The following is a 15,632-nucleotide window of genomic DNA, read 5'->3' on the forward strand; positions in this document are numbered from 1 at the left end:
TATCTTTAATCAGTGGAAATACGTAAAACCAAACAAAAATTATACTATAAAGGAATTACAATGCTCACCTCTTTAATCTGCAAGCAGCCAACGATCAGTACCAGTGAAAAGTGGATTTTTTCTTGTCATCCATTTCCGGACACAGAGTAGGAGAACAATTACTGTTAGAATTAAAATGTGCATCCTGTTTCTTTTAGCCAGGTCTTCTCATGTCTAAAAGCTCTGGAGTATTTGAGACTAACCTAAGTGGCACACTGGACAAACATTAGTACCAGATGCATTGTGTTTCTGTACTTAAGAAAAGATTCTTCAAGAAAAGATTCTTCCTTAAATCCTTCTGAGATTCATCACTATTGCTTTTCACCAAGACCACAGAAAACTCCGAAGGGAGATCTTGGCCTAATGCAATTTGTCAGAATATAATAATGATGCTAAAGAACACTCTATGACTTCTAATTACTTGTCAAAATCTCAACACCCAACAAAATAAAACCCAAGAAATATCTATTGCTAATACCTAAATATTTTCTCAGGAATAAAAATCCCTATATATTTTTACTTAATGGACAAAATAAGAAGCAAATATCTGTTCATAAGCTCATTTCTATACCACCAGCTGCAATGCTGTTTTACCAAGGAAAACATGGATGTTAGTTTTAATTTCAAACTACACTAGAAATACAGTTGTAAAAAATATCTAGCAAGTAAAAAGTGACTTCCTCTGATGGGAGAACAGGTAATTTTCATTTCCATACCAATAATAAAATAATTGAGATCAGAAATATTTAAAATGCTTAAGAGGGAGGGGTTCATTTTTCAAAGCCCAGTTAGCCTATTTTTTGTTAATTACTATACTTTGCATCTACTGACCCTCTTAAATAAATCACCGTAATTTGGAAGATTGGAAGAAATGGATAAAAAGTTCTGTCTCATGTCATTTTCCTTTTGAAACCATGCACCTTTCTAAGTTGTTTTCCCCTCAGTGGAACTCCCCACTGCTCTGACGGGAGTTGTGTTGAAACATTTATGGCATAATCAGGTGTGCAAAATGCTGCTACTGCTTCTACTGTAGACCTCAATTCCATAGGAAGCCTATTAGGAAGAGACAGAGGTCATCCAGTAAAAACTTCTACCTAGCTTGCAATGCAAGTGTTGAGAAACAAAGAGAAAGACAATCTTAAAAAACCCATAAAAATACAACACAAGAAATGTACCAATAATGCCTTTTAGCTGCTTCTAAAAGTCCACTTGTTTCTTCTTAACAACATCTCTAGAGATCTTAATTTAGAGAATAAAAAATTCTTTGGAATTTGTTTTTTCCTTTCCAGAGGTTCCAGCCCTTTTCATTTTCAGAATGTAGCCAAGAAATTTGTATCTTGGGAAATCTGTGATACTTGGAAAAGAAAAATGAACAGTAAACACTTGCTCTCCTATGGAGAAACGTAAGCTCAAGGCAGCTGAGAACTGTCTCAACTTTGCACTGCTAACTTTTAACAAATCTTCTAGCTGACGTGTGATTTTTACCAAATCTACCAATGTTCTTCTCAGCTAACACAGCTTCCAAAACCACTGGTCTGAGCCTGTCAGTGTCATCAGTGAACTTTCTGAGCCGTTACGGTTTTGAGTGAAAACAGCTCCAGATGATTTGTGGCAAATGGCAGGCTTTTATCTTTTTAACCTTTTTTTTTTTTCTTTATCTATGTCACATCACAAACACAGTTCTTTCACTTGCACTCCTGTATTCCTTGCCTTTCCTTCTTTGTCTTCTTCCCTTTCTCCTTTCTCTTCTTTCCCTTTGCCATCCTTCCCCATATCTTTCCCTTACTCCTTTCAGATTTTCTAAGATGAAATAGGCGACAGAGTGGCACAATGATTTCTTATCAGTTTTTGCATTTTATGCATTCCTAGTTTCTTTGAAAGGTGAGCAATAGAGTTGATGACAAGATTAAAGCTGGCACCCTAAGAAACTATTCTGAAAACTATACTGAAAATATTGCCAAGAAGAAGGGCTTGAAGATAGCTGAAGGATGAGGAGATTCTGGGCAAAAATCACACCAAATAATACGTTCTCCCTTGACTAGATACAGAACCTGCTATATCCTGAAGCAGTGTGGACAGTTTGCAAATGTGACCAGTTTGCAAATGTGTGTCAGTAGCAACATTTCAGAGAAAAACACTGGAATGGGATTCCTAGATCATGGCATGCTCATGTCAGCTGTATGCAAGTGGGAAAGCAGATATTTTCTCTGAAGCTGGAACTTCCATCTTCACATTTATTTTCAGTTACCAAGTATGACAATAACAAAATATGAAGATAGCAAAGGCAAAGACTAGAATGCTTTGGTTTGATGTTCGGTCTTAAACATATGATTTAAATGCTTGCAAGTTTGCAGAGGTGAACAAAAAACACTGTAAATGTCCAAGAACAGTTTGCTCTAAGGCATTAGGGATTTCAAACAAAGGCAAAACTTATTTTACATATGTGAGAGACCTACACTGACAAAAGCTTGCTGTGTAGATGCTTGACCACAGAGGCTCTGGCTAGACACTAGAATCGATAAGATTTTGGTAAGCAGTGATACCAGCAGGATCAAGTCCTGATTGTGCTTCCACCCAGTCACACAGTTGAAAGTCAGAAAGTCCCCACATGCGCTGTTAAGTCTAAATTCCTGGAAATAATGGTTAACATGATTTCTGCTGTCTACTTGTGTGTCTACTTGTGCATTTTATGTCTTTGAAAAGAAAAGGGAAAGGGAAGGGGAAAGGGAAAAGGAAAGGGAAAAGGAAGAAAGAAACACTTGTATTACAAGCCAAACTTATTGAAAAGTAGGGTCTGAAGTTTTAGCCCAGGAAATAAGAAGAGCATGAGTTTGAGACTGGGCTTTGTATGAGAAACCAAGCAAAAAGAATCAGGGAGAAGTGAGAAGTAAAAGCAGATGAGCAACATTTTGAGGAAAGGGGAGAGGGACATATTCCAGCAGCTGCAGAATACTGAAAAACTTCTGTAAGGGCCCTGTGTCCAAAGGAGAAACCCCACACCTGTGCTCCTGTGTGGAATCAACACCTCAGGCATGGCCAGGGCAGTTAAAAAGCACACAAGTTCTCATTAATATTCCATGGCTACTTGCTAGTGGGTGTAATAACATAATCTTGATATGTAAATAAGGCTCTTCTTCACATGACCTGTATCATAGGTTGCACATATGATTACTAAGTAAGCCCAATACTGATGTGTGCTGGAGTGCTGGAGTTCAGGGCTTTGCAAGTGGAAACTCATTGTAGGGACTGAGATCACATTAGAATCCTTGTTCAGGCTGATACACAGTGATCCAAGATGACAAACTTTGTTCTGAAGGTCAACTAAAGTCAGGTTCTGTAACCGCAAAAGTTGCCATGAGATAAAATAGTTGTCTCCTGGCCATATCTTATCCCAGCCACTGGCACTAATCCATTTCCAGGCATCACAGCTCATAAACTCAGAACTATTATGCACTCAATAAAGGCAATCAATACATTAGTTAAGTGAGATGGAATGATTTAGCTCTTAGGAAAAAAAGATATAGGGCTTAGTATTTTTGTTGCTGTTTCTGAGCATCTCAGATGAGCATTTAAACCTCAAGAAAACAGTTCACACAACGCCTTGGCACATCCACTTGAAATCAAACCAGGGAAAGAAAGACTTTCTGTTTTTGTTTAAACAAATTGAGAGGTCCTCAAGCAAGGGCTGCTTCTAACTGTTTTACAAAGCCCTAGTGAATGGCTGCTCTTTTGAGGCCCGACTTCATACTGAACATACACACCAGCTTAATGTGCTGTTTCCATCCCCAGTAAATTTGGGAAGTCAAACTAAAGTATCTGCATATCACCAGCAAACATTTCAAAGGCAGAAAAACCTACAGTGCTCAAAATAGCTTTCCCCATTGGCAGACATAAAAAACAAGGTACAGTGGTTATAAGAAAAAACATAGTACAGTGGGTCCCACAATATGCATTAAAAATACATTCTGATACAAACTCTCTTCAATCTTACGTGTTAACTTAAAGAATAAAGGTAAACAGCTGTGCAATACAAAGATAAAAATTATCAATAGTGCATGTTATTGCCTTTTGTTTCAGAAACTAAGCTAAATTATATTTAATGCTTTTTTTTTTGGGGGGGGGGTGGGGAGATAAAATACATATATGCTCAATGTGGGGTAGGAAAACTGCATTTTTGTAATGATGGAAACCCCAGAGGACATTCATGAAATTATATACCATACAGTGTTCAATACTGAAATACATAATAATTTCATGTAACAGCAGATACATCATCCAACTCCTCAGCCAGCCCACCTTTTAATTTCAGGGAGTCTTGCTTCCAGCCCAAAACAAAGTTCTCAAGATGACCCAAGCTACATCCTTTGACATTTTTTTTAAAATCTTGAATAATTGCAGAGCTTTCTAGCGTAAGCTGTGGCTGTTAAAATGTGCAATGAAAGGTCTGCTTAGCAGGGCCACTAAAAATAGCGAAGTTATTCCTGACATAGCAAACGAAACAGAAGAATTAGGCTTTTGGTAGATTATTTCAATTAAGTTTCATGTTTCTTGCAGGAAGACAATGGATTCAGGACTGGTTACAGGGGTAAGGAACAGGAACTAAAATCCTCCAGCAGTAGTTCAGAAGTGCATAGTTCTGCCCAACTGTCCACCACCTCGTCTTTAATTGTGGCTGAGGGCCAGAGAACGATGTGCCAAAAATGCAAGTATCGCCAAGAGAGTATTTAACCCCAGCAGCACTCAATGGAAAAGCATCAGCAGTGACATTAATATTCACAGTGGCAACCTTTGATTCAGATTTGACCTCCAAGACAAACTTGGCAGAAGAGCGCTGTGTTTCTATGACCATAGGACCATATGCAAAGGACAGGGACCCCCCTGCATCAACCCTTCACTGTAACTGCCCAATAAGACTCTACAAATGTCTATCACTAGAATTCTGCAGACTGGAACTGAAGCACACTGGCAAGCTTATATGTGTAGAAGTCACTATGGTTACTGCCTACACTTGCTTTGCCTCCAATACAATCTTTCATTTTCATAAGCATTAAAATTCACCAAATGCACCAAAATTATTCAGACAGAAAAAAAAAAAAAAAGGAAAAAAAAAAAAAAAGAAAAAAGGAAAATCTCTTTGGTTTATCAGCCTTATATCTGTGTTGCTTTTACCTTTTAAAGTTTTGACCGTTAGCTGAGGCATGTTATCACCCATCTGGGCACAGGGATGGTTATTGCAGCAGAAGCCTTGCGGTGGGAATGCCTCATTAGGCAGCAGCTTCAGCAGCATGTGAGGAGCAGCACTCTGCTCTTGGCCAGCACAGAACTGAAAACCAGAAAACGCTATAGCGGGTGCCAGATGAGAAACATCAGCTGGGGACTGAGCCAGCCAAATTCAGAGGAATACATTTAGCATCACTGTATATCTTCCTGTTTCTAAGAAAATTAAAAGTTGGTCTTCCCTGATTAGATTCTGCTGGAGTAAGAAATAGCTATATGTAAAACTAATGTTTGGGGGAGTTCCTTTATTTTACAGTACTCTGCATGATTCTTCCTACTGGTACTCTTACATAAATATCAAACTGGCTGAACCTTCCATTTCCCAGATTCACTGTCATTTGATATACCATTAAGCCACTAAAACTCATTTCTTACTTCTATTAACGCAGGTAGTTCTCTGCTGAGGTTCATAGCAACATGCCAGGTGAGTCTGCTCACAGCTTTGCCTGTTATTCTGCAAACCCACCTGCATCACCACCTGCATCACCACCTGCATCACCTGCACCACCACCTGCACCACCACCAGCACCACCACCAGCACCACCACCAGCACCACCACCTGCACCACCACCTGCACCACCACCTGCATCACCTGCACCACCACCACCACAACCACCACCACCACCACTACCACCCCTGCTACACCCAAGCATCCCATTTCCCCCCTCTTTCATCACCTTCTCACGGCTCCCTGCCTTTAACAGCCAGGTGACCCATCTGACAGAGCCAATCAATGCACTCTTTATCAGCTCAGCCCTTTCCCTTCATTTTCCCTCTATCTGATTTTGCTGATGATTATTGTAGGTGAAAGCTCTTAATATCACTCTTTGTATCCTCAGAGAGGTCCTCTGCAAAAGTTTCATCAAGAACCTTTTCCCTCTTTTTCAGGAGGAGCAGAGTGCTCAGTGTCTATGGAAAACACAGGCAGAATAATTGAAAGCATCAGCAGGAATTGCACTGGAATAGAGCTACAGTTTGTACAAGAACTATAAACCTCTCGACACTCAATTACACATAATCTCGTCTAGCATTGCCAGTCCCAAATACTGAAACAATATCATCCAAAAAGCCACAAATGGAGCTTTCCCAAAATCACAATCACTGTCTTAAAAGATGGATATGCAAATCACCCTTGGTGATGAGTTCTGAGCTGTTAGGGTATATTTCAATTGGATTTACAATCTCTAAGAATTAAGAATACTGCCTGTGATACCATTACTTTCTTTTCCCAGTCGACAAACAAGACTTTTACCATTATCCTTCACTTTCCAAAGAACAAATCTTTGGGCAACACGTGAGGGGTCACATGAAACAACAAAGCAGCAGTGGTCACTTTTTCTTTCACAACTTCCATGTATGGCATACATTAAGTCATACACTGGAGAAGGTACTTCCTACAAAATCAGAGGGCTCGGCTGCTCATTTAAAGTAGTCTAATCCATTGTCTGACGTCTCCAATCTTCAAGGACAAACACGTCACAAGGCAACTACTTTATGACTTCAGTGGAAGTTATCAGTAGCTACATGAGTAATAGAAACTGGTTTGAACACTATTGAACAATTCTTTGCTCCGTATTTTTCAATATAAATGAGAAGTTGAATAGGGTTTTCCTTCTTCATGAAGCCTTAACAAATGCATTTGTTTCCATGCTGCAGCAAAAATAGCAGTTTAGTGGGAGTTTACAAAAACTGGGTAATTGTGGAAGCAGAGTACACCAAAAGCTGATATTTATTGGTCTTTAAAGCTGTTTTCTGTTACTCTTGCTTGCTTACTTGTGCTTCTGTCTTATTTCCCGGGAGAAACGCCAAAAAATAAAGTGACCCCTGTATACTGACTATTAAGTTTGCCACATCATGCTACTTAAAATATGTTAGAGGCTGGCTGGCACATAAGCACATTTTCTTTCTGCTCAGGAATACACACAGAAGGCACAATGAGAATTCACAGATCCAGCTGTTGAGGAACCTAAGTGGTCAGCACTAAATGGCTTAATACAGGGGTTCAGCTGCAACATGACAAGAAAAGAGAGCAGAAATGACAAAATATCGCATTCCATAAACAACCTAATCTATATTTGCATGATATTTAAAACAAAAATAGATGTTGTTCACATTAATTCAACCCAATTTAGCAACAAAATGTCCCATAAAGCTATGAATAAAGCTTTAGAAAGCATTCCAAGTGAAGTTAAAAGTACACCAAAGACATGCCCTCACTTTAGCAGACAAACTAAAGGACAGGCAAACATAGTGCTGATTCACAATCATAGCAATTGAGTATAAAGAAATTACAGCAATTAAAAAGTCATTATCATATAGAACAGCAGACAGGTAGATTTAAGGAGACAATGAGGATGCTGGGGAAATGGAAGCTTCTGTGGGCCTGGAAGATGCTAGGAAACAATGTGAGCTGCAAGAAGTGAACAGGGAGACAGAGGACCAGAAGCCTGAGAGAAAATAGCCCGGGATGGGAGCAGGGATAAAAGTCTTTGCTGTAAACAGAAATCTTCCCTACAGCCTGCTCTGCCGTACCCACACGTGTAGGAGCGGCAGTGGAAAGCCTGCCGTCCCCTGCTGTGCCTGAGCAGGGGGTCTGCTGCAGCAGGGCTCTGCCACCCAATCCCTTATGAGAGATTCCCTCTTTAATCCTCATGCTTGGAGTCAAGCCGTTATAACACAAGTGCACAGCTCCATCTAGAGGGCAACAAATCCCTCAGCTGTTACGACGGTATAATTGCAACTCTGATGCCTTTTGTTCATTCACAGGTCAACACACTCTCAACAGCATCCAAGCTGCCCTCCGGGCAGGGATTTCCAGCGGGAACACCCAGGCCAATCTCACGTCTCAGCCACCCAACGTCTGGAAAGCCTGTGCAGCCCAAAATAAATCCCAGTCTTTCCCAAAACCTACCTCTTCATCCTAATGGTCTCCAACACCAAGCCCATTACAGCAGATTATGCAGCATCTTTACAGTGCCGCAGAGTGAAGCCTACTCTTGTCCTGGGGAAGGGAATGGAGCCCACAGGCAGACAGCCCACAAACTCCTCACCACTTGTGTTGCTTAGCAAATAGGCAGCCAGTGTATTTTCCACTCATATCTTCATGAAGGCATCTAAAGTCAGTAGCAAAGAGAGCATCAGTATAATATGAAGAAATGATTAAAAAGCAGAGAGTGTAATAGAGGGTGGCTATAGTCCTTTCTGTTGCAAAAACTTTACTAACAAAGAACAAGCTCTTCTTTCTATCAATGAATTAACAAGTATCTGCATCACCATGCTAATATTTTCAAGGAATCTGACAATCCTGAGAGCATCGAATCCCACACTTTAAAAATGCTAATAAATGAGTTTGACTTCATCCTCTCCATTGCCATGAGGTGGGATGTATGCTGGGCTATTCTCACAGTGGAACTTCTCCGATCAGAAATAAAAAAGCCTTTGAGAAGATGGCTCTGAGCTCCCCTCTCTTACTGCCACAGTCCAAAACCTGTATTGCAACAAATGTTTAAAAGCTTCACTTCCCTGTAGCTTACTGTACTCCTATATGGGCTTAATCAAATACGTAACCAGTTACATCAGTATTTTTTCTTAACTGTTTTCCAGGCTTACAGGATATGTATCACCAAAAATGCACCCTTTATAAATCAATATATTTAGATTTAGACAAGCTGTGTATCTGAGCAACAGCAAGCAGAGATTGTTGTCCATTATATTTCCTCCGATTACTCATTTATTATACAATAGTGTTCTAAATTTTACCCATCACTTCCTTCTTATGTTTGTTAACGAGGAAAAAAATTTCAACTCAAACAAGTTTTGCTTTTTCATGATGACATATTCTGCAAGTTAGGTACAAGCAGTTAATGCAAACCAATTTTAAAAACTGCTGAGCTCATGACTCTAAGCAAGACATGTTTGAGGAAAAAAAAAAAGAACAGAAGAGTGCTCCTTTTGTTATAAAGCTTATTTACATAACTGACTACTCTTTCCTTTATCTATTATTATTCTTCATTTTTCTCATTTAGTATGTATTTTTTATAATAAGAATACAAAGCTAAATAAACAGAGGCAGAGGCAAATGTATCATAGAACCACAGAATCATGGAATGGACTGGGTTGAAAAGGACCACAATGATCTTCCAGTTCCAACCCCCTGCTACGTGCAGGATCACCAACCACCAGACCAGGCTGCCCAGAGCCACATCCAGCCTGGCCTTGAATGCCTCCAGGGATGGGGCATCCACAACCTCCTTGGGCAACCTGTTCCAGTGTGTCACCTCCCTCTGAGTGAAAAGCTTCCTCCTAATATCCAACCTAAACCTCCCCTGTCTCAATTTAAAACCATACCCCCTCATCCTATCACTGTCCATCCTTGTAAACTAAGCTCTAGGATTTTTTGGGTTTGTTACTGTTGTTTTTTGTTTATTTGTTTGTTTTAAATGGCATATATTCCATAAAGCATTGGTTTTCCTAAGAGATTCAGATTAAAACAAACCTAGCAAACTACACCATTATTTTTTCCCTGACTTCCTTCTACCTCAGGAATTCAGATGCAATTTGCTGTTATTCAAAACAAAATTAGTTGAAGTATGAGTCACATTTTTATGGTAGCAAAGAATACAAGATGTATGACTCTTAGTGTACCAAATGTAGAACAGTGCATCAAAGTTTTTTAAGGCTTCTTCTAACAAAGTGCAAGATCATAGAGGAAAAGTAAACTCAGTGATGGCAAAGGAACTGCAGTCACCCAGTGGACTCTCAGCTGTTTATATAAATACCGCATATTACTCTGTGGCTCTGAATCTGTATAAACACCTGTGGCAAGAGCTGAGCATCAGTCAAATGAAAACCCAGAGGAGACCTCCAAGCAGCTCTACTGATCAGCAGTCATTAATGCTCAAAGACATGCTCACCTTGTGAGCTCAGCTTCGTCCCTTGGCTTCAGCCAAGCAACCAGAGCAGACAGTGGGCAAGTCCTGATTCTCTGCAGCCTCCATTAGAGCTGCACTGAGATCAGTGTCTTCATAACTAGAAGCCATAGAGTGGCAACACCACTGCACCTCAGAAACACATCACACCGTCCATCTTTATGTGGATGGTCCAAACCTGGAGATTACGTGGGTGAGGGATGGACCACAGACTTGCATTATTTCACTAAGTTTTTGGAGGCCGTTTCTTTGTTAAAACTTGAATTAATCTAGTTAGATTAAGAACAGATTAGGAGAAAGTGCAGAGAAAGGTGACTGAAATATGGAAGACAAGGTCTCCAGCTCAGAAAGACAAGTTGCCTTACTATGGTATTTACCTAAATAAGTGGTATAGGGTAGAGGCAATTTACATAAACATAACTCAGCCTACTCCATATGTTAGGAACTTGCACGACGCCCAAAATCCTCCCCTTCCATTGGTATTTGCAGTGTTTTATCCCTTCCTTGCTCCACCTGAAAATGGTAGACTATATGAGCAGTGACTTCCGGAGTCTGAATCACAGAGGTAAAGAGTGTAATCCCCAAACTTCAAATGTCAAAAACAGAACAAGACTAAGGCTATTTCAGTCATTGTAGATCAATGTTCCTGGTCTAAATTAGTCAGCTGCCTGTTACGCAAGATCATCCTCCCTGCTAGTCATTCTCACAGGGTATTTACAGAACACTCCATGGGAGCTGGTGAGAAGCTTACTGAAGGTACCACCAGGAGGAGGCTACTTTAAAAAGAACATACTGCATACATTTCCAGGCAGACATTTAAATAGATGCTTCTATAAAGTATTTGTTTTTTCATATTCCATCATATACGTACACACATAAATGCATATACACACATGCACAAACCAGATTTGCATGTTATTGCAGGTATTATAGGAAGAAATATGTTAAAAAGTTTTTTAAAATGTTTCTAAGACATGAAATATTTCTGCTACTTTTGGATAACATACCAAAAGTAGTTTTCAAAATGCATCCTTCAGAAGAGAGTATTTCACAAATCAAACTGATTCACTCAGAGCTTATTTTACCAGGATGACATTTACTGGAGTAAGGGGAAGAGAGAAATCAGAAAAAAATTGTTTTTATATCAACCCAGTGGAGTCATATCTTTCCTTTCCTGCATGTTTGATTCAATGTCCTGAACAAGTTGTAAACCATCTCATCAGAAAGATCACAACCAAATACACTCAAAATATTTTAGAACAATGATCTGTTGCTCCTCCATAGTCTTTCTGCCTTGCACTCTGATTTCATTAACCTTGATGGCTTGGGGTCTAGGTCCAGCTTCATCTGTATGGGATGATTCCTACCTGCTTACCACAAGTTAAATGATTCCTTTTTTGGAAAAAATTAAGAAGCGAAGTGCATACAAACTGAACTAGCCAGAAAAATCTCTCTGAATCGTCTTTTGCTGCTAGCATCATACAACAGCTCTGTTCTACATGCAGTGTTGTCTCAATTATTCTTCTACCAATATACTCATAAAGAAGCCAGAGAAGAGAAGACAATTAATGTTTCGACTTGTCATCATTATTTTTACTTTGTGTTTCTTTTAATTTCTTAAAAGGTATAGTACATGAATTAAAACTAGTTTAACTCATTTTATTTACAAAGAATACAACCTGATTTATATAAGCTCGGGGTCCAGTATCATCTTATTTTCTAAGGCATGAGATAGGAAATTGGGATTGCTAAACCAAGCCAAGAGGTAGGCTACTTCTGTTTGATAGATAAAAGTATCTTCAATAGCATCTGACCAAAAATGCAGGAGTTTCAGCAAAGCCCGCCAAACTCCAAATGGACTGTCTGATGATTTGGCACAAACTGAGATAACACTGAAAGCAAGTACGGCCAAATTAGTACTTGCATTCAGTTGAAATGAAATGGACTATAATATAAATACATCAAAATTGGGCCCGGATCCTGTAATTCACTATGCAGGCAGATTGTCAAAGGCAGAATCAGCACTTTGGTGAGCTGAACGCTAATGAGGGACAGCTCTAAAATATATATATATATATCAGAATTGCTAGAAGTAAAACTACTGAAATTCTGCATCGAACTAATATTTGCTAAATACCACAGACACCAACAAACTCTTTAAGAGCAATTATTTCTGGCTTGTAAACAATTTCTTCACACGTGTAGTAAAAAGAATTCTATGCAACACTGTGCCAAGCTGGTTTGGATAAAAGTCTAAAATAACCTGAGCACTATGTTTACCCACAGCAAAGCAAGTGCTTTAGTAAGGATTAACCAGTCCAGTACCAATGCACTTCCTGAGCACAGCCCAAGCAACAGAGATTTTTGAAGACTAAAGATGAGAGAGGAGGGAAAGGTTAAACATACAAATCCCAGAAACAAAGGTGTCGTTAACTGCTGGGATTTTTTGGTAAATGCAGCCTACAATGCAGTTCCTCTGCTTCATGTTTGCTCTGAATCAAGAGAACAAATAAAGCAGTTTGGTACTATCAAAGAAATAATTTTATAGACAATTTTTTATTATTTTTTTTTACATTAAGACGACAGGTTGCACGTTGTTATATAAATCAGATCTTATACAGTGACACAAGGATCTGCTAGGAGAGTCAGAAAAAGATGCTCTGAAAAAGCTGCAAATCTGAACACTAAGGAGAAAAAAAATGGAACAGAAAAACAGACCATGTTTCTAGACATTTTACAGAGAAAAAATATGTACAGATAATAAAGGGACAACCACAACAACAACAAAAAGCCTTACCATGATGTTTGCACAACTGTGTGTCTGTAGCCCATGCTATAAATGTGGATACCTTCTATTCCCATCATCTCAGCCCCTCTAGTGGCCAGTACCTGAAGATCTTGCCTTCAGGAGGGACAAGATCTATCAGTATGTACCATTTGCTACTGCTCCTGTATCTTGTCAGAGATTTTTTATCTTAATTGTGTAATTTTTTCTGGAGATATAACTTGTCACCTTTTATTAGCATTTTTGTCAGTGCTGGTGCTACGTGCATACATTTAATTGCTAAGCAACAAAGAGTAAGCTCTGCACAGCACATTCAGTTACTGCATTCCCTGTGCCATGCATTGTTCCCGGTGCACTTACATAACATGAAATACCAAAAAAAAAAAAAAAAAAAAAAAGATAAAAATATTTATTTCTGTTTCCATGGCATCTAGAAGCCACAATCAGGAATCAGGCTCCACTGTGCTAGCCACCTGGCTGAGAGTTAGCACCCAAAGACATGAGCAAAGGAACTGATGTGAAGTGGAGGAAAGTTAAAAGTAGAGCTTACTTTCAGGATTAGCTTAGAGAAATAACCTAAAAGGCTCAGGGGTGACTGTCCACCTACACCAGACAGCAGATACATTCAGGCATAGAAGAAATATCCCTCTGGTTAAAATTCTTCAAATATTTGAGACATTAGCAAGTACAGTGGTCTCAGTGTGCAAATCTGAAAGCTTATCAGTTTGGGAGACATATTTGCACTGAATCATAAAATAATCTCTTTTCCCTTCTCACTTCAACATGTAGAAGAAAAATAGAACAGGCACTATTTCCTCATGAAGAAATTGTACTCCACTATCTATTTTTCCTATTCAAATATACATTTTTCCTAAAATTGAAGGATGCCATTTCAGAAACCTATGCATAGTGTGAACCTGGATTATAAAAGCTTATCACAAAAAAAGACTGCAATTCTATCTCTCATTTATTGAAGAACAGATATGTTTACAGAAGAATTTGTTTTCTCTTGAAATGTAAGAGGACAGTGATCCGTACTTGCTGTTGGCATTATTACCAGCCATCATACCCATCAAAGTCAGCACTGCATTTCTAAATAAAGAGTGTTTTATCTTCAATATTCAGTGGAAAGAAGAGCTTGGAAAATAAAGCCATTACTATTTGGGTGTACAAACTTGCACAACCACATATAACTGTTTTTATTTCTGCAGTGAGATAGGAATTTAGGCATTGGACCTGACTTGCACTGTATCCCTTTGATATCTCCCATATAGAATAAAAGAGATGAAATTGGACACAATGAACCAGTTGAGAAGACCTCAGTCTACTTTTTCTACTCAGAAGAAGTTGAGTAGAATCCTCCCAATCTCTATTTCAGGATACCAAATATCAAGTGATATATCAGGAATAATTTAAGACAGGTATCCGATCCATTAGATCCCAAGAATCAATAAGAGCATTAGGAAAATAGGCAGTGATATCAAATCATGGCCTTTCAATATATAAAAAGCACTTATAAGAGAGATGGAGAAAGGCTTTTATCATTGCTGATAGTGAAGGGACAAGGAATAACAATTTTAAACAGAAACTCGGGAATTATTCAGGGCCAGGTTGGATGGGGCTTTGGGCAACCTGGTCTAGAGGAAGGTGTCTGCTCATGGGATGATCTTTCAAGTCCCTTCCAATCCAAACTATTCTATGACTGTGCACACAGTTCTGTCAAACAGCACCAATATTTCCTTTGAGTTTCTACATTTTATGTAAGTCCCTCCAATTAATACTTTTGTAGAAAAATGAGTATTTTTGGCCATCCCAGCATAGTAAACTCAGTAAGAAGTTATCTGAAAGAGGAGAAGATACAAAGAAATTGTACTTCTCCAATTGACAATGAGTTCTGTCTCATTTAGAGGGACAAGATGAGGGCTGTGGTTGTGTTCTGAATGCACCGTCCAGCATACTCCCATGAGAAGACTGAACAGCATTCTTCTAAATGAACAACAGCAGGAGCACACAAAGAATATTAGCAAGCTCCTAAACTAATTAATTAAAGCAGTACTTAATCATACAAAGTGTGGGGTTTTTTTGTTTTTGTTTTTTTTGCATTAAGCTACTCAAAACATTAATTATTTAACTCTTAAAGCATATGTGTGAAGATATTCTTTGTATTCTTATTTCATAAGAGCAGAGATGAATGCTAAGAGAGGCCATCTGTTACCAAGACCCATAGAGTTAAATTCTATATCCTCTTGACCCAAGCCAGATGCCTCGTGAGAGACATGGTTTTTGCCTCCTGGGTGACTTTGGTTGATTTCTACATACAAGGCAACAGAAGTCTAGTATATGCTCAGTTGGACTACACAGTGGTTGATAATGTTGCCTTTTAAGATAGAAATTCTGAAAAAAATCTCTCGATCTGGTAAATTAAAGGCATACTGTACTTCATGTACTGATAACAATGAAGACAAGAGAGGTGGCCAGCAAGAACAGGGAGGTGATTGTCTCTCTCTACCTTGTGAGACCCATTTGGAGTACTGTGTCCAGGTCTGGAGCCCCCAGTACAAGAAAGACAGAGAGCTGTTGGAGAGGGTCCAGAGGAGAGTCAT

The 15,632-nt window shown here is 39.0% G+C and overlaps 1 protein-coding gene across 15 annotated transcripts in view; it reads right to left on the bottom strand.

Moving 5' to 3' along the window:
- DLGAP2 (DLG associated protein 2) overlaps positions 1 to 15,632 on the bottom strand; it is a 453,855-nt gene that overhangs the window by 318,252 nt on the left and 119,971 nt on the right. For 4 of the 15 annotated variants that reach the window (XM_090136313.1, XM_090136314.1, XM_090136312.1 and 1 more), the window contains exon 1: positions 13,042 to 13,135. The exons of 8 other annotated variants lie outside the window; for them this stretch is intronic. In XM_090136313.1, coding sequence (XP_089992439.1) covers positions 13,042 to 13,044 — 3 coding nt within the window. In that variant the 5' untranslated portion in view covers positions 13,045 to 13,135. Of the gene's footprint in view, positions 1 to 13,041; positions 13,168 to 15,632 lie in introns of those variants that run through there. 3 more of the 15 variants (XM_090136326.1, XM_090136323.1, XM_090136324.1) reach the window with 1 other exon arrangement.

This window comes from Phasianus colchicus, chromosome 2 (genome assembly GCF_987193195.1).
Source record: "Phasianus colchicus chromosome 2, bPhaCol1.hap1.1, whole genome shotgun sequence".
Lineage (NCBI taxonomy): Eukaryota > Metazoa > Chordata > Aves > Galliformes > Phasianidae > Phasianus > Phasianus colchicus.